General features: G+C 35.5%; 2 protein-coding genes across 2 annotated transcripts in view; one reads left to right on the top strand and one right to left on the bottom strand.

Annotated features, from left to right (window-relative positions):
- Positions 1-18,512, bottom strand: part of Dcaf17 (DDB1 and CUL4 associated factor 17) — a 42,102-nt gene extending 23,590 nt beyond the window's left edge. The window contains exons 1-6 of the mRNA XM_077802799.1: positions 18,229-18,512; positions 17,719-17,822; positions 12,122-12,212; positions 8,700-8,836; positions 7,813-7,891; positions 5,610-5,699 (exon numbers count right to left, since the gene is read on the bottom strand). Coding sequence (XP_077658925.1) covers positions 5,610-5,699; positions 7,813-7,891; positions 8,700-8,836; positions 12,122-12,212; positions 17,719-17,822; positions 18,229-18,354 — 627 coding nt within the window. The 5' untranslated portion in view covers positions 18,355-18,512. The remainder of the gene's footprint in view (positions 1-5,609; positions 5,700-7,812; positions 7,892-8,699; positions 8,837-12,121; positions 12,213-17,718; positions 17,823-18,228) is intronic.
- Positions 18,513-18,846: 334 nt separating this feature from the next.
- Positions 18,847-27,384, top strand: part of Mettl8 (methyltransferase 8, tRNA N3-cytidine) — an 84,953-nt gene continuing 76,415 nt past the window's right edge. The window contains exon 1 of the mRNA XM_026389551.2: positions 18,847-19,001. The gene's annotated coding sequence lies outside the window, so the exon portion shown is untranslated. The remainder of the gene's footprint in view (positions 19,002-27,384) is intronic.

Raw genomic sequence — 27,384 nt, 5'->3', positions numbered from 1 at the left:
AGGCAGATATCACCTGAGAAAAGACCAGAAGGCCAATCTTCTGAGTGTTCACCATGGTTTATCCTCTTGCTTAATATTCAGGTCATTATTACAACCTTGCTGCCTAGCATTAAAAATTAATTACAATTTAGCCAGGCATGGTGGCACATGCCTGTAATCTCAGTAGCTCAGGAAGCTGAGGCAGGAGAATCTCAAGTTCAAAGCCAGCTTCAGAAACTTAGTGAAGATCTAAGCAACTCAGAGACCCTGTTTCTAAATACAAAAAGGGCTAGGGATATGGCTCAGTGGTTAAGTGCCCCAAAATAAATAAATATATAAAATAAATTTTTAAAATTTAATTACAATTCAATAACTTTAGGCTAGGATGTTATTAGGGGTGAACAGTAAGCTATTTGATTCTCAGACTAGAGCATTAATAAAGTGTAGCACATATCTGTCAAAATGATGCACCAAAATGTTTAGCTTCATAGCTTTGTCAATACCTATTAATCAAATCCTGTTCCTTATGGACATTGGCATACAGTAAGGTCAGGTAATTCTAATGAATATTGAATCTACCATGCATATCCTGCCAGGGACTCAATTCTTTATGCTGCAATGTTCTTTACAAAGAGGTAAATTATTAGTTATTAAGAGGTGAAAAGCTTGGGAAAGTAATTATAAGAGAAACAGCCACTTCCAGTTTTTTTATTATTATTATCTTATTCTTTAATTTCTAATATTGTTTGATTTTTTTATTCATACAAAAGTCAAACATATTAAAGACCAAACACCTATAGACATCTAGCCTACCTAACCTTGAATAAAGCTTTGACTGACTGTTCCCCAAAGTTCTATGCATGATTCTGTCATGAGTCTCCATATAGCTACAGCAAACAACTTGATTCTATACTTATTTTAATAATTAACAAAAGCCAATATAAGCAAATATTCATAGCAATGAAAGAGCAACAAGATATAAAATGAAAACCTGTCTATTTCTATTGAAGAAAGCTTAGTGAAGATTGACAATCTTAACAAACAGGTTAAATATATAGGACTACACAGGATCCTGGCCCTTAAGTAATTTTTTTTTCTTTCTTTTTTTCCCTCAGTATTATGGATTCAACCCAGGGATACTTTGCCACTGAGTTACATCTCCAGCCCTTTTTTATTTTTAATTTTTAGAAAGCTTTTCACTAAGTTGCTACATTTCCTCCCCTTTCTTGTCCTTCCTCTCTTTCTACTCCAGTAGTCTTCCCTATATCTTTATGATACACGGTCCTCTCCTCCTCCTTACTGTCATTGTGCTTTAGCTTCCACATATGAGGGAAAATATTTGACCCTTAGTTTTCTGAGATTGGCTTATTTCACTTTCTATTTCAATTCATTTACCAGCAAATGCCAAAACTTCATTCTTTTTCATGGCTAAGTAAAACCCCACTATATAAACACACCACATTTTTCTTAATCCATTCACCTACTGACAGGCATCTGGGTTGATTTCACAATTTGACTATTGTGAACTGTGCTGCTATAAACACTGAGGTGGCTGTATTGCTATAACATGCTGATTTTAGTTCTTTTGGATAAATGCAAGTAGTGGGTTAGCTGGATCATATTGTGGTTCTCTTCTTAGTTTTTTGAGGAATCTCCATACTGCTTTCCATAGTGCCTCCACAATGTTTGAGTAGACCTTTCTCCTACATCCTTGACAGCATTTATTATTGTTTGTGTTCTTGATAATTGTCATTCTGATACAAGTAAGATGAAATATTAAATTTGATCTGCATTTCCCTGATTGCTAAAAATGTTAAACATTTTTTCATATATTTGTTAACTATTGTGTGTTTCTTTTATAAAATTTCTGTTTAGTTCATTTGCCCATTTATTTATTTTTAAATTTTTATTTGTTCTTTTTAGATATACATGACAGTAGAGTGTATTTTGACATATTATACACACATGGAGTATAACTTCCTATTCTTGTGGTTGTACATCATATGGAGTTATACCGCTTTTGTATTCATATACAAACAGGAAACATTATGAATTTGCCCATTTTTGGTTGGGTTTTTATTTTTATTTTTTTAGTTTTTGGTGTTTTAAGTTTTTTGAGTTCTTTATATCCTGGATCTTTTTTTAAAAATATCTTTTATTTTATTTATTTATTTTTATGTGGTGCTGAGAATCGAACCCAGGCCTCGAATATGCCAGGTGAGTGCTCTACTGCTTAGCCACAATTCCAGCCCTATCCTGGATCTTAATACCTTATCAGAGGAGTTCTTGTCAAAGATTTTCTCCCATTCCGTAGACTTTCTCTTCACACTTGTGATTGTTTCCTTTGCTGTGCAGAAGTTTTTTAATATGATGGCATTCCACTTATTGATTCTTTATTTTATTTCTTGAGCTCTGGTGATCTTTTAGGAAAGTCAATACGATGGAGTGTTGACTCTGTTTTCTTCCAACAGCTGCAAGGTTTCTGGTCTAACTCTTTAATCCTTTTTAACTTTTCGTGCAGGGTGAGAGATAGGGATCCAGTTTCATTTTTATACATATAGCTGTCCAGTTTTCCTAGCACCATCTGTTAAAAAGATTGTCTTTTCTCCAAGACACATTTTCGAGACCTTTGTCAAGTATCAGATGGCTCTAAATATATGGGGTTTGTCTCTGTGTCTTCTATTCTATTCCATCAGTCTTCAAGTCTATTTTGATGTCAATACCATGATGTTTTTGTTACTACAGCTCTGTAGTATGATTTCAGATCATTTATTGTGATATGTCTTGCATCATTTTTCTTGCTCAGTAGCACTTGGATATTCTGGGTCTCCTATTCTTCCAAACATATTTAAGGATTGCTTTTTCTAATTCTGTGGAGAATGTCAATGGTATTTTGATAGGAATTGCACTGAATCTGTATATTACTTTTGGCAGTACTGTCATTTTGACAATATTAATTCTTCCTATCCAAGATCATAGGAGGTCTTTCCATTTTCTAAAATGGATTTTCAATTTCTTTCTTCAGTGTTCTATAATTTTGATTGTAGAGATCTTTTATCTTCATGCTTACATTAATTCCCAAGGTTTTGTTTGTTTGTTTGTTTGACATTATTGTGAATGGGATGGTTTTACTGATTTCTTCCTCAGCTGAATTACTGTTAGAATACAGGAATGCTATTAATTTACAAAAGTTAATCTTGTATCCTGCTACTTTGCTAAATTCATTATAAGCTCTAAAAGTCTTTTGTTAAGAGTTTTTCTTTTTTTGATGGGGGGGGGGGGTCTTCTAAATAGAGGATCATGTCATCAGCAAGCAGTCTGACTTCTTCTTTTCCTATTTGTGTCCCTCTAATTTCCTTCTTTTGCCTGATTGCTGACTAGTGTTTTAAGAACTATATTGAACAGAAATGATGAGAGTGGGCATCCTTGTCCTGCTCCTGATTTTAGAGAAAATGCTTTTAGTTTTTCTCCATTTAGTATGATGTTGGCCCGTGTTTGTCATAAATAGCCTTTATCATGTTGAGGTAAGTTCCTTTTATCCCTGGCTTCTTGAGCTTTTAATATAAAAGGGTATTCTATTTTATCAAAGGTCTTTTTGCATCTATCAAGATGATCATGTGATTTTTGTTCTTAATTCTGTTTAAGTGGTGAATTACATTTATTGATTTGCATACACTGAATCAACCTTGTATCCGTGGAATGAAAATCACGGCATATCATCTTTTTGATATGTTTTTGAATACATTTACTAATATTTTATTGAGGATTTTGCATCAATGTTCAGCAGGGATATTAGTCTGTAGATTTCTTTCTTTGATGTGTCTTTGTCTGGTTTCAGTATCAGAGCTGTACTGGCTTCATAAAATATATTTGGGAATGTTCCCTCCCTTTCAATTTCATGGAATAATTTAAGACTGGTGTTAGTTTTTCAAGGTTTGATAGAACTCAGCTCAGAATCCATCTGGTCCTTGGATTTTCTTTGTTGGAAGGCTTTTAATTGCTGTTTTCAATTTCATTACTTAATAATGGTCTTAATTTAGGTTTTCTGTATCTTCCTGGTTCAATTTGGGCAGTTCAAATATATCTAGAAATCTGTCAATATCTTCTAGATTTTCTAGTTTATTAGAGTATAAATTTGCAAAATAGGTTCTGATAATCCTCTGGATTTCAGAAGGGTCTGTGGTGATATCTCTTTTTTGTTGATTTGGGTATTCTCTCTTTTTCTTGGTTAGTGGCTAGGGGTTTCTTAATCTTATTTATTTTTTTCAAAGAACCAACTCTTTGTTGCACTGATTCTGTATTTGTTTTCTTAGTCTTAATGCCATTGATTTTGACTCTCATCTTAATTATTTCCTGTCTTCTACTGACTTTGGAATTATTTTCTTTCTTTTCTAAGGCTTTGAAATGGAGCCTAAGCTTATTTATTTGGGATCTACTATCTTTGTTCATTTATTTCTAAGAATTTTTTTAATTTCTTCTCTCATTTCTTCTATGATCCATTCTTCATTTAAGAGTATTATTCAATCTCATGTGTTTACAGATTTCTATATTTTCTTACTGTTGACTTCAAGCTTCATTCCATTATGGTCTGACAAGATATATGGGAATTTATCAATTATTCAGCATTTGCTAAGACTTACATTGAGATCTATACTATTTGGAAATAGTCTATTTGTAAAAAGGTTCCACATAGCTCTTCCACTTTTAGGATTTGTATAATTGCTTAATTTCTGAATTAAACACATTATATGTTACTGTGTTATAAAATATTCAAAAGCACTTATCACAAAGTAAACAATAATTAGTAACTGATGTTTTTAGTTTATGCATTTTACAGTATTATTTTTATAAAATGTTTAAATACATTTATCTTGTTTGCTAGTGATTATTAGTAGACCCTCAAGACCTTGTCCTCTTGATTTTAGATACTTAAAGTCTAGTAGAAGAGGTCAGTAAATAATTATTCACCCAGAGGAAGGTAGAAAACTTGATTCTGTGGGTTTTTAAACATTTTTAAAATTTTTGGTGTTAGGGACTTAATCCAAGACCTTGCATATTTTAGGCATGTGTTCTACCACTGAACTATATCCTGATTCTTTTACTCAATTATAATTACTCAATTATAATTTGTTCCTTTTTTCCTCCCATGTAACAACTTTACAAATGAAGAAAAAACAATAGAACCCCAAACTGATTGAATTAAAAAATTTACATGTGATTATAAAGCTTATTTACATACCATAAATCAAACTTTGGACCTACATCTTTCGATTAAAATAAAACCTTTTTTTTTTTTTTTTTTTGCAGCTTAATGATAATTTTAACAAAGTTTGGAAGAAATTTCTTTGAAAAACATACCTTGCTCATTTCATAATTTAATAAAATAGTAGTTCATTAATAACTCACTACCTACTTGAGAGGCATAAAACCATGCAGAAAGATAAAGGGATAATCAGGATCTCTTTTGAAATCAAATGTTCTCATATATTTTGATATGAAAGAAACCAGATCAGTGAACATTTTATAGTAGGGGAACATTACTAAATAAATCATCTAATAAATAATTAAATGACATTATATCTTATGGTCAAAAAATTAATATTGTAATTAAATAAGAAGTGAGTTCATACCCTTTTGTTGATCTCTAGAACGCCTACAAGAGAAAAAGGTAGAACTTGGAACACTGCAAGGTACAACAAAATGGGTTGCTGAATGCCTGCCTAGAAAAAAAGACTAAAATTACAGGCAGCTCTCCAAAGTACTTCAGAAATGCTCTGTTTCTGAAAACATCCATGCCATTATACAGAGGTTTTCTGAATTGAAACATCCATTTATCTAGACTGAAAAGTTACTGAAGAGGAAGGCAAACATATTTAAAATATGTCAGCTAAACTTTTGGCTCTTCAGATACATACACGCACACAGACACACACAAAAACTTATAAACGTAAAAAGAACAGGTGTCATTCTTTAGCAACAAGATACTGTGTATTTATCCTGTATACTGAAGTTCTAGTAAGAAACAGTCTAATCAAGTAGAATTGGGAAGGTATCTCAGTGGTAGAGTGCTTCCCTAGCACGTGTGAGGTCCAAGTCTGATTCCCAGTAGTTCCCCACCTTCCTCACAAAAAGCCTAATCAAATCTCATATAGTTATTATGGTTACATCCCTGAAAATAGTGTTGCACTGACATGCCTGTATGAAATGAAAAAAAAAAAATATGCCAACAATAAAAGCTTGAGCTTGAAGAGGAACACTCCCTTTACTTTGAGGAATACGTTCCAGTCAATTTCTTTCTATTATGAAATGTTAAATAATGTTGTACTTTCCCAGTACTGCCTTGAAGGGAATTTCTTGTTTTTTTGTGACAGGCAAATGTGTCTGCCCCATCACAGCCTGACTCTACTTCAACAGAACCCTAAATAATGGAGCACAAAGACCACCAATCAAAACTGCCATAACTACAGGTTAGAAAACAAAACAAAGGGCTGGGGATGTGGCTCAAGCGGTAGCGCGCTTGCCTGGCATGCATGCGGCCTGGGTTCGATCCTCAGCACCACATACAAACAAAGATGTTGTGTCCCTCGAAAACTAAAAAAAAAAAAAAATTAAAAAATTTCTCTTTTTCTCTCTAAGAAAAAACTGTTTAAAGAAAAAAAGAAAACAAAACAAAAAAGACTGCAATGTTTAAAAGCTCTAAAGATCCTCCTTTCAAAAAGAATAAATTTTTTAAACTATGATTTTTTTAGACATAAAATAGATTCCTTCCAAGTTTCTAAAAACCAAAGGAAAGGCATAGTTTATATATCCTGATTTTGAGCTACAAGTTCTTGGCTGGATAAAGTCTAGAAATGCAAAAATATTGACAAGACATTAATTAGCATTATCAGACAGTGGTAAATGAAAAACCTTAATACATAGTACTTGCTCTTGAGGAATTAAATTCTTAAAAAGACACATTAGAAACTTGAGCTGGGCTGGGTGTAGTGGCACATGCCTGTAATCTCAGTGGCTTGGGAAGCTGAGACAGGAAAATTGCAAGTTCAAAGGCAGCCTCAGAAACCTAGCAAGGCTCTAAGCAACTTAGCAAGACCCTGTTTCAAAATAAAACATAAAGAAGGGTTGGGGATGTAGCTCAATGGTTAAGTGTCCCTGTGTTCAACATCTATATAAAAAAAATTTTTTTTGAGCTGGGGGTAGTGGTATTCACCTATAATCCTAGCTATTAAGGAGGCTTCCTCTTGATTCTCCTCCTCCACCTTAGAAAATTCAAAAATTCAAGGCCAGCCTGGGCAACTTGGCAAGACCCTGCCTCAAAATAAATTTCTTTTAAAAGGGGGATCTGGAGGTATAGTTCAGAGGTACAGTACTTGCCTAGCAAGCTCAATGTCTAGGGTTCAGTCTCCAGAACCACACACACACAAAATAAAAATAAACACAGAAAATGAGAAAGAACACAACCTCTGCCAAGAGGAAACAAAAATAATTTCCCCCCCCTAGATCCCTGGGAGATAAAGAAGCAGCAAACTTCTAAAAGCAGAATCTATGTCTATTTAAGAGAAAGTGCTCAATTAAATGTTTGTTATAGCATTTCCCCATTAAGTCACCAACAGAACCAAAATAATATTCTTGAAATAATTTCTACACTTTAGGTAATTCTTTAAAAGGAAAGAGAGAAAAATATTAATCACATGCTTTAGAAAATAAATACTTACCTACTAACTTTAATAGCAAGCTTCAGAAATCAAAGATCATTAGTTCTTTCATAACAGTTTTACAGACAAATTCCTAAGGAAGAAGTTCTTGGTTTATTGAATGTTTACTGATGCATACCTGTCGGGCCACTGCTGAGCTTTTGTTCTGAGCAGACTTGACTACAATGACTTCTTGAGGTGTGTCCCAGCTCAAGTACCTTTTAAATAGTGGAGATTTAATGATGTAGGTCAGTTTCCTTATACAAAACATTATAGGTAGAAGTAAGCAAATTTTTAGTTACCTAATTTATAAAAGCAAATTAATCTTTTTTAAAACAAACAAATCAGCCAGCTACAGTTACATATGCCTGTAATCCCAGCAACTTGGAAGGCTGAGGCAGAATTTCAAGTTCAAGGCAAGCCTCAGCAACTTAGCAAGGCTCTAAGCAATTTAGTAAGAATCTGTCCCAAAATAAAAAATAAAAAGCGATGGAGAGGTACCTCAATGGTAAAGCACCTCTGGGTTTAATCACCAGTGGTACCACCACTACCACTACCACCAACAAAACCCAGGAGTTACAAAATGTATCAAAAATAGTATTTTCACAAATCACACACAAACACTCTAAAAATTTACATCTAATTTACAAAACTGTTAAAATAATAATTCTCAGATTGTACTAGGCAAATAATTTAACTGAAAACAGATTAGCCTTCAGGAAAACCTCCATAAAGTACACTTTACATAGAAAATACTACTTGTAGAGGAGTGACACATTATTAAAAAAAAAAAAAAAAGGTTTATCTGTCAACTGATATGTATAGGTTAGTTACTTATTAGGGAACCAAAGATAGAGGGTTTCTACCCTCAGCTCTTCAAAGGTCAGAAGGGAAGAAAAACATTAAGTTTATAGAACTAAGATCATGGTAAATACTGAAATACTGGGGGAGGCAGCTTTAAAAATTTCCTGGGGTACATTCTCAAATTTTTATAACATCTTAAGTAATAAACTCAAGAGTTAATACCTGAATTTGCAATAGGAAGCAAGATAGATCTTCTCCAGGATTTTTCCTGTAGTTGCTGATATACGAAGTAGCCAATTGTGAGCAGTCAGTGCTATGAGTGAAGATTTATAATCTGATGGATCGGGAAGTACCTCCCCCTAAAAAAATAAATGAGGTGTAAAAGTGAAACTGCTTAGCCATGAACAATTTGCAATAATCAATGTCCAAAGAAAATAACTAAATACTTAAAGACAGTTGAAAAAGTAAACCAGAGAAGAAATATTAAATGCAGAGAAAGATAATTAAGACAAGGAAAGGTAAGATTGTGGGGAATTACTTTCATCATTAACTTATTAAGTGGATTTATTCACATAAGGCATTTAAACAGTGCTTCAAGTAATTTATTTCCTACGTATTCAACAGATACTAGCCAACAATAACAGTAGGGGTATTAATGCTGCTGTGATAATGATAATAGCAGCTCTTAAAATCATGTATAACCGCACAGCTATTAAACATCATATGGTAGAAGAGTTGTTCCTATTGTCCCCCCGCCTTTTTTTTTAGTACAGAACTTGTTTTCCTTTAGATGGAAGTGAATGCAACAAACTGCAAATTATCATACAGTTTACTTCTGTTCTATTCTAACTTCAAATAAGAACTTAGAATCCAGAATCGAGGTAGCCAAAGAAGAATAAAAGATGAACCTGTTTTTAAAGACAACCTGTCATCAATGAATAACCTAGAAAAGGTAGATAGCTGTTTGGGTACTTTTGTTACTAAGGAGCTACCTCAAGGTGGAAGTCTAATGTAGGAAGGGAGGAAAAAAAAAAAAAGAGCAAAGGGGTCTACTATGAATTGTGAACTATAATGTAGTTAGTAAGAAGAAAGTTAAGAATAGAAAATTGAAATTAATTTAGTATTTTCTTAGGACAAAGAGTAGGAAAAAAATGAGATCATGGTTATTTTACATATGCCCCCAAAGAAGTGTCTGCCCTGTCAAATGTTACAGAAAGAAAAATGATTGCTTCTTTGTGTTTTGCTTTTACTTTATTAACTGGAAATCTTACATCCTTGGGTCATAGACAATGATATAAAAGCATTTTTTCTATAATATCTTAGTAAGTATCACTTCATGGAAATTTCAGTTTTTAAAAACATACTACTTATACCTTGCCTATTAAAAAAACATTTGATGCAGCATATATAACAGGTTTAAATTATTTTCTTAAACCAAAAGTTGGATTTCACACATTGTCTCAAAAAAGAAAGGTAATAATTAAAAAGTAGTTTCACATTAGTGTGTCAGTGTTAATACAATATGCTTCTTACTCTTTCCTCATGGAAAACATTATTTCACTGCAAATGAGAACAAAATATTTAAATGTTAAAGAGAGAACAGAAAATAAGTTACAAGAAATTTTATTTTTGCCAAGATTTCTCTATAAATTTTTGGTGTTTTTACTGGTGTGTTCAAAACTTTCAAGTAAGAAATCTGTCATCTCTCTACCATACCAAAATGAAAATGGATTAAGATGCTTAAACTCCTGGAGGCACAAAATTATTTTTTATTTTTTTAATTTATTTTTTAAAAATAAATGACAGTGGAATGCATTACAATTCTTATTACACATATACAGCACAATTTTTCATATCTCTGATTATATATAAAGTATGTTGGGCACAAAATTATTTATAGCTTTCAATGAGAAGTTGAGGGGAAAAAAAGATATTTTGAAAGGAGCCTTCTATGAACAGAAAATAAATATATAGAGAAAAAGAAAGCAGCTCCAGAAAACTGATTTAAAGATCTGATTAAGTGGTTGTAGTATTCCGAAGGCATTACTTAGAATATTAAAAAATGATGCCATGGAAAACTTACATTTAGAAATATTCCTCCAAAAAAGGAAGTTTTACAACCAAAAGAATCTAGGAAAATGATTTATAGTCATTGTGTACATTATTACTATTTGAATTATAAAGTCTCTGAGAAGTAATTATGTAAGTAAACTTATGTAAAATTATGTAAGTTATTATAAAGTCTCTGAGAAGTAATTATGTAAGTAAACTTTCTGAACTCAGAATGTTCCAGACTTTTCCACAGCCCAATTCCTCCCAACTCTTTTGGTACCTACATACCTGTTAACATTCCATAAAAACAGTGTTCTGAAAAATATGTACCAGGGCAAGGCTGGTCTGATGAATGAGCTTATATGGCCATATTTGTTATTTTTATCTTATTATTTTCCTAACAACATTTGCGAAGAAAACTTGTAAGAATCCGCTTTATGATGGCAAGGATGTGGGGAAAAGGTATACTCCTAAGTTGTTGGTGGAACTGCAAATTAGTGCAACCACTCCAGAAAGCACTTTAGATTCCTCAAAAAACTAGGAATGGAATCACCATATGACCCGGCTATCGCACTCCTCGGTGTAACAGTGTACTACAGTGGTGCAGGCATTTCAATGTCTATAGCGGCACAATTCACAATAGCTAAGATATGGAGCCAACCTAAGTGCCCTTCAATAGTTGAACAAATAAAGAAAATGTGGTATATATACACATTGGATTATTACTAAGCCATAAAGAATAACAACTTATGGCATTTTCTAGTAAAAGGATGGAACTGGAGACCATCACGCCAAGAGAAATAATGCAGGCCTGAAAAGTCCAAGTAGGGGGGATTAAAAAAAAAAAAAAAACAGAAGAAAGATCAGTGGAGTAAGACAAAGAGGAATAAAGGGAAGGGAGAAGGCATGGGTTAGGAAAAGACAGTGGAATGAATCTGATCTAACAGATCTAACATTCTCATGTACATGTAGGAATATACCACAATGAATCTCACCATTATGTACATCCACAAGACACTAATTAAAAACAACAACAACAAAAAAAAACCTGTAAGTAAATAAAAGAAAGATCAGTAGGGTAGAGGGAAGGGAAAAGGGGGTGAGGAAAAGGGGAAGTACTGGGGACTGAATAAGAACAAATTATATTCCATGTTTTTATAATTATGTCAAAATGAATTCTATTATCATGTATAACTAAAAAGAACCAATAAAATTCTGTATATCATAAAAGATGCTCTCCATACTTTTTTATGGTTCTGTTTCAGTAAGTAGAATGATCTCTTAAACACCAAGAACAGTAATAAAGTAGTTTAAATTGCTATGAAACTTTTAATGTTTCTAACTTTTCCTATTTTAAAGATTTAAAAACTACATCTACTTTAAAAAATATTCATAATATTAATGATTTTTTAAAGATAAAAACATTTATGAGAAAATGATAATAAAAAGATACATTCGCCTCTTCATTGTGCTAATAATTCTGGAATCACTGTGATATTTATGTTTTAATCCTTAATGGAATATATTAACAATAACCAGTTCTTCTAGGCTAAAAATACTGTAGAAACAAATGCTCTAAAAACAAATCTTACCACTGGGCATTCCCATAACAAAGCATCCTCTATTTTTTCCGATTTGGAACATTTTGGCATTTCATAGAGTTTTTTTGGCTCTGAGGCAACACTGGAAAAAAAGAAAAATAAATTATTAGTATTCCTGGTAAATGAAGCAGTATTTACTCAGGTTTGAGACTTCTTTTCATACAGATATCTGAAAATACCAAAAAACTATTTGTTGTTTTTCTTATTAATTTTTTTTGGTTACAGAATTCATAATACACATACATAGGAAAAATATGAAATAGTTTATAATACTATACAACTACAAAACTAAACATTCACATTTTGGTTCATTTTCTTCTAATACATAGAGGTAGCTGAACACTGTTTTGCTAAATTGGATTATATTAAACTTTTTTTTTTTAACCCTTAAACATATCTGAATTCCATTGAGTTCTTCAACCATTTTTCTGATATTTAAAATCAAAATTAATAGATAAGTTGTTCCCATTATTTTAGAATGAAAATCAGTGGATAAAAAAGGAAACACTCTTGGCCAGGCACGGTGGTGCATATCTTTAATTCCAGCATCTTAGGAGGCTGAGGCATTAGGATAGTGAGTTCAAAGTCAGCTTCAGCAATTTAGCAAGACCCTAAACAACTTAGAAATTATCTCTAAATTTTTTTTAAAAAAGAAGTCTGGGGATGTGGCTCAAGTAATTAAGTGCCCCTGGGTTCAATCCCCAGTACCACAAAAATATTTTTTTTTTATTAAAAAAAAATAAAAGTCTCTTTACAACTTTTGCTCCTAAATTATCTGTCAGAAAGGTAAAATAAGTTGATATTTCTACCAATATTGAACAGTCTTTGATGTAAAAACAGTCTCTTATTTATTGGTACTGGGAATTATAGATCCAGTGGTGCTTTACCATTAAGCCACTTCCCCAGCCCTCTTTATTATTTGAGACAGGGCCTCACTAAGCTGCTGACGTGGCTTCAAGGGACTCTCCTGCTTCAGTCTCTCAAGTGGCTGGGATTACAGGGATACACCACTACACCTGGCTTATTTATTTTTAAGACAGGGTCTCACCATGTTGCCCAGGCTGGTCTTGAACTCCTAGGCTCAAATGATCCTCTTGCCTCAGCCTCTTAAGTAGCTGAGGCTACAGGTACATGCCACCATGCCTGGCCAACTTCCATTGAGACGTGAATATAGATGTTTAACATATGAACTTTTAACATTAAACCACTGTTAAAAGAGAAATGAAGGAGGTCTGGAACATAAAACTGAGCAAATAATATTGTCTTTCTGTGCACACATATGAACATGTAACAATAAATCCCACCATTATATATAATTATAATACACAAAAATATTTTTAAAAAGAGACAATTTTCAGAGTGACATTCTATTCACCTTTGATATTCTCTCAGAGTCAAAGGTTTAAACCAAACAGTTTCACAGGAATAAAATCAACCTCATTTGTGATTCTAGCTTTTGGGTAAAAAAATCCCTGGATGGCATGTTAAAGAATTCCAATGTTATTTACCATTAGAACACTAATCAATGCCAATTACTCTGATTAATCTTATTAAAATTAAGCAATATGTACAATCTGGGGAAGTTATGAACTGCGTATCAAATGGTACCAAAGAAATACCACTAATTTTGTTAGGTGTGAAAATGACATTATGAACATAAAAAAAGTCTAGATTTCTACTTCCAGCATGACAGTGGTAAGGCTTTGTAGACACACTCTTAAAGCAAACTTGTGAAAAATTATAAAAGGATAACAACTTAAAAGTCTTGGGAAATGCTATTGGGGACATACAGCACATGAAGACATGTTTATTAATGAAAATCTATTAGTACTCATTAAGAATATGGAGTATGGGCTGGGGATGTAGCTCAGTGGTAGAACACTTGCTTACTGTGCACAAGACCCTCAGTTTAATCCATAGCACTGGAAAAAAAATCTTCGAATAATAGGAGTCTTTGGTGTTTGGAGCAGGAAGGGTTCCATTCTTCCTCATTCCTAGTTCAACAAGATGGCCACTCTACTTCAAACTGGTGTACCAAGAACACAAGGCTCCTCTCCCCACTGCCTCTATTAAGAGAACTATCTCCCCAAGAGAGGCAGAATGGTAGCATTCCTCATCCAACCCCCAGCTATCTGTTGCAGACAATGAGTCCTGAGTGAATGTAGTCAAGAGGTGGGGCACCTCTCTGCCACCCAGGTCCCACTCAGGAAGTGGAGGCTCTGCCTTGGGTACAACATGGCTGAGAATACTAGGGCCCTGATAGGTCTTATCCCTCTTTATAAAGCAATGGGTCCATCCTAAGAGAGGCAGTTGCAATGGGTCCATCCTAAGAGAGGCAAGTTGAAAAGATGTAAGGCTGGTGTTCCCTCAAACTTACAAGTTCAGCTTTTAGAGCAGGGATGTGACTCACAGAGAAGAGTTTCATTTACTCCTATTAGAGTGCTGGTTTGAAGATTATGCCTGGGAGAAGTAGGTCATAAAACAGATAGTCCCTAGTTCCTTCTAGAAAAACTGACTTTATTTACAACAGATGTGGAGAAGGATCAAGCCTAAGTGTACTGTCAAAACCAGTAAAGACTGTGGTAAAAGACAAATGGGAGATAGGCACATTCACTGGAAATATAGGCTAAATTATTGGCTGGCTAATTTGCCAGAGTGAACCAGAAAAAGCTAACTGAAGGAGCCCTTCTGAGTTCAGAACAAACTCCAAATGCAGACTATTCTAACTTCTGCTTCTGGTGCAACATGAAAAGAGCAGAAGTTGTGATGCTTGAACTCATTAGAAAATGGCTAAACAATTCGAAAATTAACAATTATTCTTAGATCCAGCAGAGAATTGAGGTCACAGGGAAAGAATCACAGGTTAGCAGGAACAGAGTCCAAGAAACAAGCCACTGGAACCAGTAATGGGAAGACATAAACAAGACAATAAGAAAAATTTAACTTCTGATACCTATGGTTACATCAAATAATAATAGCTTCACCCAGATAAACATAAAATCTAAAGGCCTACTTACCTCAATTCCTTTTCCCTAATATGTCATACAGTCTTTTACAAAAAAATTACAAGGCATGCTAAAAGGCAAAATACAAAGTTTGAAGAGACAAAGCAAGCATCAGAACTGGGCTCAGATATGGCAGAGATTCTGGAATTATAAGATCAGGAACTTAAAAAATCTCTGGTTAAACCTGAACTCCCAGCTATTTGATAGGCTGAAGTAGAAGGATCCCACGTATAAGACCAGTCTAGGCAACTCAATGAGGCTGTTTAAAAAATTAAAAAAAAAAAAAAAAAAAAAAAAAAAGGCTAGTTGTGTGGTTGAGTGGCAGAACACTTGCCCATTATGCACAAGGCTCTGGGTTTAATAGTAAGGCAAAACAACAACACACTATGATTAATATGTTAAGGGCTCTAAGGGAAAAAGTGGATAACAAGCAAGAAGAGATGGCCAATTAAGTAGAAAGATAAAAATCAAAAGGAAATGCTAGAAATCAAAAACAGTATAGTAGAAGTGAAAAATGACTCATCAGTAGGCTGGATACAGCTGAGGAATCAGTAAGCTCAAAGAGAAGTCAACAGAAATTTCCCAAACTGAAAAGAAAAAAGTAGAACAGAATATTCAATAACTATGGGACAAGTAAGAGAAGGTGTAATGTACACACAATGGGAATACCAGAAGGAGAAAAACAGAAATAGTTAAAATAAAGACTGAGAATTTTCCAAAACTCACGAGACGCCCAAGTACAAGTCCAGGAAGCTCAGAAACACTAGTAGGGAAGTTAAAAAGAAAAAAAGAAAAAGAAACTACACATAGGTATATCATATTCAAAGAGCAGAAAATAAAAAAAAATGAGGAGAGGGCTGGGACTGTAGTTCAGTGGTAGAGCACTTGCCTAGCACAAGTGAGGCACTGGGTTTGAACCTCAGCACCACATAAAAAACAAATAAATAAAAAATACAGGTTAATTCTTTTTTAAAAAATGAGAAAATCTTAAAAGAGAAGCAGGGAGGGGAAGGCACCTTATCTACAGAGGAGCAAAGAGAAGAATTACATCAAACTTCTCTTTCAGAGATCATACAAACAAGAACCAAGTGAATTATCTATAGTGTTGAAAGAAAACAAAAAAATTCCACAACCTAGAATTTCTGTATCCAGAAAAATTATCCTTCAAAAGTGACTATCCAGATAAACAAAATTGAGAATATCTTGCCTTATAAGAAATATTCAAAACATTTTTCAGAGAAAGGAAAATGATATAAGTCAGGTCTAAAAATGGAAGTGTTAGAGAAGACATAAATGAAGGTAAAATAAAATTCCTTGTTTTTCTTTAATGAATTTAAAAAGTTTGCTGAAAATAAAAACAGCAAAAAGGTATTCAGTGATTATAACAAAAATAAGTTTAAAGATATCTTTATATCAATGACAATGGTGTTATAAAGATATCTTTAAACTTAATGGTGTTGTGTTATTAAAAGAGGGAGAAAATAGGAACATTCTGTTGATACGAGTACTACCCATGAAATGGTCCTGTATACAATCAAAAATACAGTAGTCCTCTCCCTTGCCCTGAATATGGCTTTTTAGCCTTCTTTTCTAGTCTTTTGCCCATAAGTATTACAGTTTTTGAGATTTTGGCTTTTAAAATTTCAACATTTGGCATTTAAATCTCTTAGGATTATAATTTTGGGGATTTTGATTTCGGGAGATTTCTAAATTTAGGATCACAGCATTCAAGATTGTCTTTTTTGTTTTACAACAATGAAAATGTATAATTATGGTGATGGCTGTGTGTATCTGTGAATGTAAAAAATCAATTGTACATTTTTCATGGAGAAATAGTATGGTATATAACTATCTTAATAAAGTTCTTAAAAAGAAAATGCCCAAGATTTTTTAAGAGATACACACTGAAGCATGTCCAGAATATGCTTTAAAACACCTAGCATAGAGGTAAAGGAAAGGGGATATGGATGAGAGAAAGAGAGTGTTGCAAATCTTGATAGTTTCTGATTCTAGGTAATGGGTATATGGGGATTCACTGCAGCTTTCCCTGTAGCCTCATGTTGGACTGTTGTGGTTGAGGTTAACTGTTAAACATTCTGGATCTATAAATACTATTATTTTGTTTGAAATTTTTTCTCTTAAAAAAGCAGCATCTAATTATATAGTAACCAGCTTTCAGGACTCTGGTATCTTTGAGTTTTATAAATAATGAGGCAGGAAGAGAGGGGGGGAAGTGCTGTGGAGTGATATTAGACAAGTTATATTGCTATGCTGTGTGCATAATAAGAATATATGACAACAAATTCCATCACTATGTACAACTATCATGCACTGATAAAAATGTGGGGAAAAATGTATTATTTTGTCTGGATTAAATGTAGTTGTGCTTTAATATAGTATTTCTAAAGAGGAACCTCACAATTTTAGACTTAAGATTTTTAAATTACGTGCATTTTACTGCCTAGTCTTATTTCGGACCTATTTTCCCTTTCTTCTATCTTCCTGTACATTAATGTAAGCATGTGATTCTATAAAACTTACTGATGAGATCAACAGTCTGAAAAATTATCACTAAAAATTTACCTGCTAACACAGCACCGATAATTGTCAAAATATATTCTTCCTCTCTCATAAGCTATAGGTGACTTGGAATGAGTTGTCCAAACATTCTTAAATTTAGTACTTTCCTGAAAAATACAAGGGATTTCGGTTTAGGAAAGAATTCATAAGTTTCTACTCTGTGCATCCATTTTAAGTAGGGTAAATACATCATTTTCAAAGTAATTTCACATACGCTATTTAAAAACATTTTGAATTCTTCCTCACCCTGCCCTCGCGTCTAGGTTAAACTGGGTGCCCAACTTTTAGAAACACAGTTTGCAGGAAGGCATAAGCAGCTTAAAACTAAAACCATATGACAGCCCTATTAACACCTATTTACTAATCCCCCAGGTGCACGACACGTATTCCCCCTTCCCGTCATATGAAACACACTCAAAAGGGAGCCTAGAATGCAAAAACTGCACCCCAGCAGGAAGTCTGACCACAGGTGCCCCGCTGCCTCCACTCTGCCCGCGACCGGCGGGAGGTCACCTGGCACACCAGCTCCCGAAGGATGCCCAGGTTCGTCCTCTGCACCACGCCTGCGTCGCGCGCGAAGAAGCCCAGCGCCCGGCGACTCAGCCTCCGGCACACGTTGGGCTTCCGGGTTGGGCCCATGGATGAGCGATCGGCCCGCAGGGTTGGCTGGGCCGAAGAGGGCTGGCCCCTCACTCCCACGTAGGGCAGAAACAGCTACCTCCGAATCTTAAGAAAGCTAACCGGGTAGCCGGGTACTGGGTACCCAGTAACTGGGCGAGGGAACGCAAAGTACGCACCACCTGAACGCGAAGAGGGGAAGAAAAAAAACGCCCCCTTCCTGTCCTGCCCCTAAGACGCTCTCCGCCCGCGGACAATGCAAAGCCGCTTTACCTCGCGGCCTGCCGTAGCCGCTACCTCTGAGGGAAATGTAGTTCCCAGGGCACGCTGGCTTCCTCCTGGACTACAACTCCCATCAGGCAACAGGAAACGCGTTCTTGCCCCAGCCCCGCCCCAGCATGACGCGGCCCCGCCTCCAGAACGCCCTCTTGGGTCCAGCAAAGGTGTGGGCTGCGCTGTGCGGCTCCAGAGCTTTCTCGGGTTGGTAGCGGCGCGCGGGGAAGACCCCTGGGGGCGCTGTGTTGCCGCCTCCTGGTCCAGTTTCCTGTGCTGCACTCAGGGGTCATTGCTTCTCTGGTACCCCGTCTCCTGCCGCCCCTGGCTTTCGCTCTGGGAGGCTCAAGCCAGGCGCCCGCAGGGGCTGTGTCGAGTGTGACCACTCTCCAAAGGTACGCCCCGCGGCTTTCCCTTCAGCCGCTCGTTAGACGTCGTGGATGAGGTTAACTGTTAAACATTTTATTTGTATAAACACTTTGCTTTTGTATTATGATTAGTGGTGGAAGATGATGCTTTCCCACCAAACTAGGATTGAATTACTCTTCTCAGAGGCCCGCCTTTTGTGTGGCCTGCGGAAAATGACTGGTATTGCGATAATTGCTGCGTTTTCCTTCCTCTCCCTTCCAATCCCATACCCTGCCCCACTTAAAGGGAATAAAATATGAAATGCTTACATTCTTATAGGACTACCTAAGATATTCCACGTTGATTTCTGTAAGTAAAAGATAGCATACTTTGTTAACTAGCCCTGCCTATATGTTCAAAGTTTCCAGTGCACTAAAATTTCAATAACCTTAAGCTAGAAGTTGTCCCATTGTTTTGTTGTAGGTCCCTGAGAGAGGTCTTTGCATCTCCATCTAGTTCTTAGGTGTTCTAGGAAGGTGAGTGATCATGTCTGACTGGCAGTTCAAAAATTACAGTACTGGTGAGTGCGCTGGGTCACAATTTAAATTCAGTAAAAAAAAAAAAAAAAAAACATATCTCTTTTTAACCTTGATGCATTTCCTTCAGAGCTTGGCTTTTGCTGATTTTCATGACTTATTTAGAGCATACAGTGGAGTGCTTTATTTTTAGACAGCGCTACAATAGTTAATTTGGTAATTCATGAATGCAGCTGTCACTGAGAAAACTAGAACCCAGAAAACATAACTGGATTTTCTTTGGCTGGAATGAAATTCAAGTCATTGCTGAATTGAACTCATTATCTCTCTCTTTTCTCCTTCCTCTTTGCCTTCACTTGTTTGTCTTCCTGTGGTCTTTATCTCACCACCAAAACACCCAAGACAGAGTCATTCTATCTAGATGTCTCCCTTTACCTCACCCACAGCCAAGTCCTTCTGTTCTCTTATTGTCTCATCTTTATTTCATTGAGTAATTTGGGGCCTTACCATTTTTATCATATTATTAAGTAGCCTCCTAACTGTTCTTTCAGTTGGTACTTTCAGTTCCAATGCTCCGTTCTTCCAGAGTGATTTTTCTAAAGCACAAAGCTGTTCTCATGTTACAATCTTTCAGTGGTTCCCTGTCTCTTACAGCAGAATTTCTCAAACCAGAACTGGTACCCAGGATCCTCCATTCTAACTTAAAATATCTCAGTATGTTAAACATGAAATCAAGTATGAAAGTAGGTATAAACTCTTTATATTGTATTTTTATACAACTATAACACCTAAACATTTAAAAATGAAGCAAAACTATAAAATCAATAAATTCAAATGAATACTTACTCGTTGTGTCCAATAAGAATATTTTGCTGGGGGCTGGGGATGTGGCTCAAGCGGTAGCGCGCTCGCCTGGCATGCGTTTGGCCCGGGTTCGATCCTCAGCACCACATACCAACAAAGATGTTGTGTCCGCCGAGAACTAAAAAATAAATATTAAAAATTCTCTCCCTCTCACTCTCTCTCCTCTCACTCTCTCTTTAAAAAAAAAAAAAAAAGAATATTTTGCTGGATCTAAAGACTTCTCAAAGTAAACCTCTTCCTTATTGAAAAGCCTATCCATTTTCCCTAGTGTCAAGAGATCACTCGATGTTCCTTTCTTTGTTAAACCACTGCAAAAATTTCCTTTATTTGGTGTGTCATGACTTCTGTTTATTTACTTGGTTGAACCCAGAAGTGCTTTACTACTGCCCTATATTCCCAACCATTTTAATTTTTTATTTTGAGATGGGGTCTTGCTAAGTTTCCTAAGACTAGTTTTGAACTCAAAATCTTCCTGCCTCAGGCTTTTGAGTAGGTAGGATTACAGGCATGCATCACTGTACCCTGTTGGTTCATAACTTCACTGAACCTTCATTTGAAAATGTCACTATGTATAATAGTTCCCATTTCTTTCTCATCCTGCACCAATGACAAGTGGTGCATCAAATGTGACACAGATGTGTCTGAACCATATGTGTGAACTGAAATCTTGTAACACTCAACTAAAAGTGGTCATCCAGATGACCCAGAGTACCCTTTTTTAAAAAAATCTTTTTTTTCCCTTCTTTTCAATTTTTGTCAGACTGAAAGTGAAAGGTTTCTCCTACAGAAATCTCAGTCTTGAGAATGTATGTGCAAATCCCTAAGGGTCCATATAAGTACCTAATAGCACAGATTAGAATCCCTTAGTGAAGAATACAAGGCACTTCATTAACTTCAGCCTCATCTTTTTGGCCATCCCTCACATGTGCTCTGTAGTTCTGATATTTGCCCATTTTATCTGGAACTCCTTCCCCATTATCTCTCTTTTTTTTTTTTTTTTTTTTTTTTTTTTTTTTTTTAAAGAGAGAGTGAGAGAGAGAGGGGGGGACAGAGAGAGAGAGAGAATTTTAATATTTATTTATTTATTTTCTTAGTTCTCGGCGGACACAACATCTTCGTTTGTATGTGGTGCTGAGGATGGAACCCGGGCCGCACGCACACTAGGCGAGCGTGCTACCGCTTGAGCCACATCCCCAGCCCCCCCATTATCTCTTATGCATTTATGGCAACACTCTTCCCAGGTGTCAAGAGTTCCACTCAGACCCTTTCCCTGACCTCTCGAGCTTAATATAAGTAGCCTTGTTTTGTCCCTCCATGTTTCTCTGCCTGAGCAGAAACAGTAGTAAGTCATTCTGCCTCTTAAGCACATTGCCTAAAATGTGGTTAATGCACATGTGTGTTGATGAATGAATGACCTATAGGAACATGTGACCATAAGGAATCTATTTAAGTACTTTTAACATAGATGCAGATTTAGTCTCCCCTTATTCAGGTAGTGATAATCAAATCAAAATGGAAATTATAATATTAAGAAGAAGAACTAACTTTCCAAAATCTTAAATCCCTAAGAGTTCCACCTATAAAATAGATATTTTTTCATTTGTTAAAGGAAAATAGCATGAACAGATACATTTATGATTGGGAAACAACTTAGTTTGGGAAGTTTAACATAATTTGGTTCTTTTGTTTTCTTTTTTCCCATTCTTTGGCTGTGTTATATTTATAGAGTCCTTAGCCATCGTAGCCATAATATTTTTAAGACAAAGAATAAGAAATGTAAATTTACAAGTGAATAAAATGCTTTTTGTTCATATGCTTTTCTTAAAGAAGCATAGTATGACTAAATAAACATATACAACACTCAGGTTATTAAACTTAAACTTTTGTTCAGAGACAAAGAATTCTGAATCAAGGCCTCAGGAGGTCATTCATTCAATACACAATTATTTTCATTCACAATGTCCTGGGAACTATTTTGGCATAGGTTATAATAGCAGACAAGCTAGACAAGGTCCCTATTTATGAGGAAGAAGATATACAGGAAATAATTAGATGAAAATTTCAGGTAGTGATAAGTGCTAGAAGAAAAATAAAACTGGGTGAGGTACTAGAACATGGTTGGAAGCCCTGCTTTAACCAGAGTGGTCAGGGAAAGTCTCTTTGAAGAGGATCCCTGAATGATGAGGAAGAGCTAAGCTATAAAGATCTAAAGTAAGTGTCCAGGCAAAGGAATGCTTGAGCACAGGGTTCCCAAGGCTTATAACAACAAGCTTGGCTTATTCTGAAATGGTCAAAAGACCAGTACAGCTCTTTAATGTGCAAGAGAAAGAGAATCTTGAAGTGGTAGGCTGAGACCTAATCATGTTGGGCACACTTTCTTCATCCCCCCTTTTTTTATTGGTGATTATAGTTATACATAATTCATGTTGGGCTTTGTAAGGCCATGGTAAGGAGTTTGGATTTTATTCTGTTGTGATGGACAGCCATAGTAGGCTTTGAGGAGGAAAGTAATGAGATTGAATTTGTGTTATAATAAGCTCTTTATGGGTATAGTGTGGAGAATGTATTGCAGGGGGGGGATAAAAAGTATTGCAACAAGACAGGTGGCCACATTGTTCTAGGTGCAAGCGATGATAGTGTTTTGGACTAAAATGGTAGCAAGAGAGATGGAAAGAAGTAAACAGATTCAGTATATGTTTTGGAAACAGTTAAGAGAACTTATGCTATTAAAGATATTAAGGATGAGGGAGAAAAAAAGAATCAATTGAAGTCATAGTAAAGCAGAATGATAACAGTTATCCACAAATTCCCTGGAATAAATGGGAAACAGGTAGCTACTTATAATGTCAATAAAACAATGCCTAGATTTTATGAAAAATATATATTAGTATTATAGACATTAGCACTGAAGAATGTTAGAATATACTCTGTGGCTAGGACATAATAGAAGAGGAAAATAAAATCAGATATCAGAAGCAGGTGAGAATAGAGGATGTGGGACTATGGAAATGTGATGATAAGTCATTAGACTCCTATAGCACAAGAAATAAAATCAAGAATCAATAAATGGGATAGAGTCAAACTGAAAAGCTTCTTCTCAGCAAAAGAAATAATCAGTGAAGGGCTGAGGATGTGGCTCAAGCGGTAGTGCGCTCACCTGGCATGCGTGCGGCCCGGATTCGATCCTCAGGACCACATACAAACAAAGATGTTGTGTCCACCGAAAACTAAAAAATAAATATTAAAAAAATTCTCTCTCTCTTAAAAAAAAAAAGAATCAGTGAAGTGAAGAGAGAGCCTATAGAATGAGAACAAATTTTTACCACATGCACATCAGATAGAGCACTGATCTCCAGAATATATAAAGAACTCAAAAAACTTAACACCAAAAAACCCCCAAACAACCCAGTCAATAAATGGGCCAAGGAACTGAACAGAAAATTCTCAGAAGATGATATAGAATCAATCAACAAATATATGAAAAAATGTTCAACATCTCTTGCAATTAGAGAAATGCAAATCAAAACTACTCTTTAAGATTTCATCTCACTCCAGTCAGAATAGTAGCTATTAAGGATACAAACAACAATAAATGTTAGTGAAGATGTGGGGGAAAGTCACACTCATAACATTGCTGGTGGGACTGCAAATTGGTGCGGCCAATATGGAAAGCAGTATGGAGGTTCCTTGGAAAACTTGGAATGGAACCACCATTTACCCAGTTATCCCACTCCTTGGTCTATACCCAAGGGACTTAAAAACAGCATGCTACAGTGAGAGCCACATCAATGTTTATAGCAGCACAATTCACAATAGCTAAATTTTGGAGCCAACTAGATGCCCTTCAATAGATGAATGAATAAACAAACTGGAGTATACCCAATGAAATATTACTCAGCATTAAAAGAAAATAATATCATGGCATTCTCAGGTAAATAGGTGGAGTTGGAGAATATCATGCTAATTGAAATAAGCCTATCCCCAAAACCAAAAGCTGAATTTCTCTGATAAATAGATACTGATCCATAGTGTGGGTGGAGGTGGGAGCATGTGAAGAATGGAGAAACTTTGGTTAGGATAGTGGGGTGGGAGGAGGAGAGAAGGGAATAGGGGTAGGAAAGATGGTAGAATGAGATGGACATCATTATCCTAGGTACATGTATGAAGACACAAATGGTGTGACTCTACTTTGTGTACAACCAGAGAAATGAAAAATTATGCTTCATATGTGTACTGTGAATTGAAATGCATTTGGCTCTCATGTATAGCAAATTAGAATAAATAAATAAATTTTAAAAAGTCATTAGAGTGATGGGACATTCTCTTTAAATAGATACTTGGGTATAGTATTGGGAATGGGAGTGAAATGTAGGGAGATCAATTAGCAGGTAAGTGTAGGCTTTTACATAAAATAATTATCTAAGAAGCAACTGTCCATCATATTCACAGGTCCTATCCACACTCAAGGACTATATGGGAGGTGTGTGACAGTAGGAAGCTGAAGGGGCAGAAATCTTGGAGAATATTTTATAATTTTGCTTACCACAGAGTATTAATACATAGGCATTGAATTACTGGATTATAGGGCGTATGCATCTTCAGCTTTATTAGGTAATACCGTGTTGACTTTTTATGTAACTGTAGCAGTTTTTATGTTCCCATTGACAGGATGTAAGACCTCTCAAGCATTTCTTTACCTCCTTGCCTGCCTGTATATTGTTACACTTTCACTTTTTGTTGTTGTTTGTTTGTTTGGCAGCACTGGGAAGTGAACCAGAGGCACTGTACCACTGAGATAACGTCATTGGCCCTTTTTATTTTTGAAACAGGATCTTCCTAGGTTGCCTTGCTGGCCTCAAACTTGCTATCCTCCTTTCTCAGTCTCCCAAGTTGTTGGGATTGCAGGCATGCAGCCCTATGCCCAGCTGGACTTCTACATTTTTTCCAATCTAGGCAATATAAAATTATATCACATTATGATGTTATCATGGATTTCCCATGTCATCGCTTTTGCCCATTTTCTATTGGATTTTTTTTTTTTGTGGAATGCTTATGCATGTTCCTTCTGTTGTACTAATCTTCCATCATATGTGTTGCAAATATATTCTCCCAATGACTTGTTACTATACAGAAGCTTTTAATTTTTTTAATTTTTAATTTTAATTTTTGTTGTGCTGGGTATTGACCCAGGGCCTTGTGCACGCAAGGTAAGCACTCTCTCAACTGAGCTATTTCCCCAGCCCCAGAAGCTTTTAATTTAAATGTAGTAAAAGTAATCGATATTTCTCTTTAGAGTTAGTGTTGTTTGAGAAATCTTTAAATTGATGTCATGAAGATGTCGGCCCCGCCTTTTCCTAAAAAGTTCTAAAATTTTTCCTATTTAAATCTTTAATTGAGGACAGAATTTGTTTTTGGAATGTAGTACAAAATAGGGATTCATTTTATTGTTTTTTCATACTTGAATAACCACTTGTCCCAGAACTATTTGTTTAGTAGTCCCTCATTTCCTCACAGATCTGCAGTGCTAATTCTGTTACATATCAATTTACAATTTACATGGTGTATTTGTCTATTTTCTATTACTATAACAACATACTTGAGTTTGGATACTTTATAAAAAGGTTTATGTTTTTCCCAAATTTAGAGACTAAAAGTCCAAAATTCAATGACCCCATCTGTTTGGCCTCTGGTAAGGGCCCCCTTGGGTACATAATAGCATGGTGGTAGCATTGTTGTAGGAATACAAATGAGAGAGAGAGACACTATAATATGACAGGAAGCCAGAGAGATTCAAAAGCCAGGCTTCCTCTTTTTATAACAGTTTGTTCTCTTGGGAACTAACCAGGGTGCTATGAAAACTATATTAATCTCTCCCAAGGGTGGTGCCCCTGTGAACTAATTACCTTCCACTAGACCCCCTCTCTTAAAAGGTTCCACAACTTTTCAACACTATCATACTAGAGACCAAACTTCTAGCCCATGAGTCTTTGGTGAACATGCTGACATCATATTCAAACAATAATTTCTATTCTGTTTTTTCCTCCATTGTTCTATCATTCTATCCCTGGGCCTGCATCTGTCCACTTAATTACTACAGTGTTATAACACTTGATAACTGAGAGAGTAGGTCCTCTACTTTGTTCCTCTTCTTCAGGGTTGTCTTAATTTTTGCTGTTTGCCCTTTCATATGTTTTTGGTTTTTGCTGCAGTTCTCTTTGTTTTGGGGTGTTGTCATTTGGGCAGTACTGGGGATTTAACATGGGTGCTCTACTACTGATCCACATTGTCAACCCTTTTTTATTTTTTATTTGAGACAGAGTCTCACTAAGTTGCCCAGGCTGGCCTTGAACTTGTGACCCTCTTGCCTCTGCTTCCTGAATGACTGGGATTAAAGGCATGCATTAATGTGCCCAGCTTCATACACATTTTTAAATCAGCTTACATTTCAGGGAAAACCTATTGGAATTTTAAATTGGATGACATTAAATCTGTGTATCAATTTGAAGAAAACTGACAAATTACCCATATCAAATTATCCTGTGAAGATAGTGTATCTCTCCATTTATTTAGATCTTCTTTGTCTTTTAATTAAGTTTTATAATATTTTCTTTAAGGGATTTGCACATTTTGCATCTTCTCAAATATATTTTGTACAGTATTATAACTTGTATATTTTTTACTAGAATGTTATAATTATACATAGTATTTGGGTCCATTTTGACAAAATCATACATGCAAGAAATTTTATTTCAATCCCCATCTCCCCTTTTACTTCCCTCCTCCCTATCCCTCTTCTCCCTTCTCTATTAAACTTCCTTTCATATATATCTATATACACATATATATATGGAAAATTCCCTTTGGTACCTTTATGCATGAATATAAATATGATTTTGTTAAATTCATTCCCTATTTCTTCCCCTTTTCCTTTCCTTCCTCCTTCATTCTCATTCTTCTGCTCTACTGATATTTCCTGTACCTTTAAGATATCCAATACCCTCCCCAACCACCTTCTTTTCCTTATTTTGCT

The sequence above is a fragment of the Urocitellus parryii genome, chromosome 1, assembly GCF_045843805.1.
Source record: "Urocitellus parryii isolate mUroPar1 chromosome 1, mUroPar1.hap1, whole genome shotgun sequence".
Classification (NCBI taxonomy): domain Eukaryota; kingdom Metazoa; phylum Chordata; class Mammalia; order Rodentia; family Sciuridae; genus Urocitellus; species Urocitellus parryii.
This window is presented reverse-complemented; position numbering and strand designations above follow the sequence as displayed.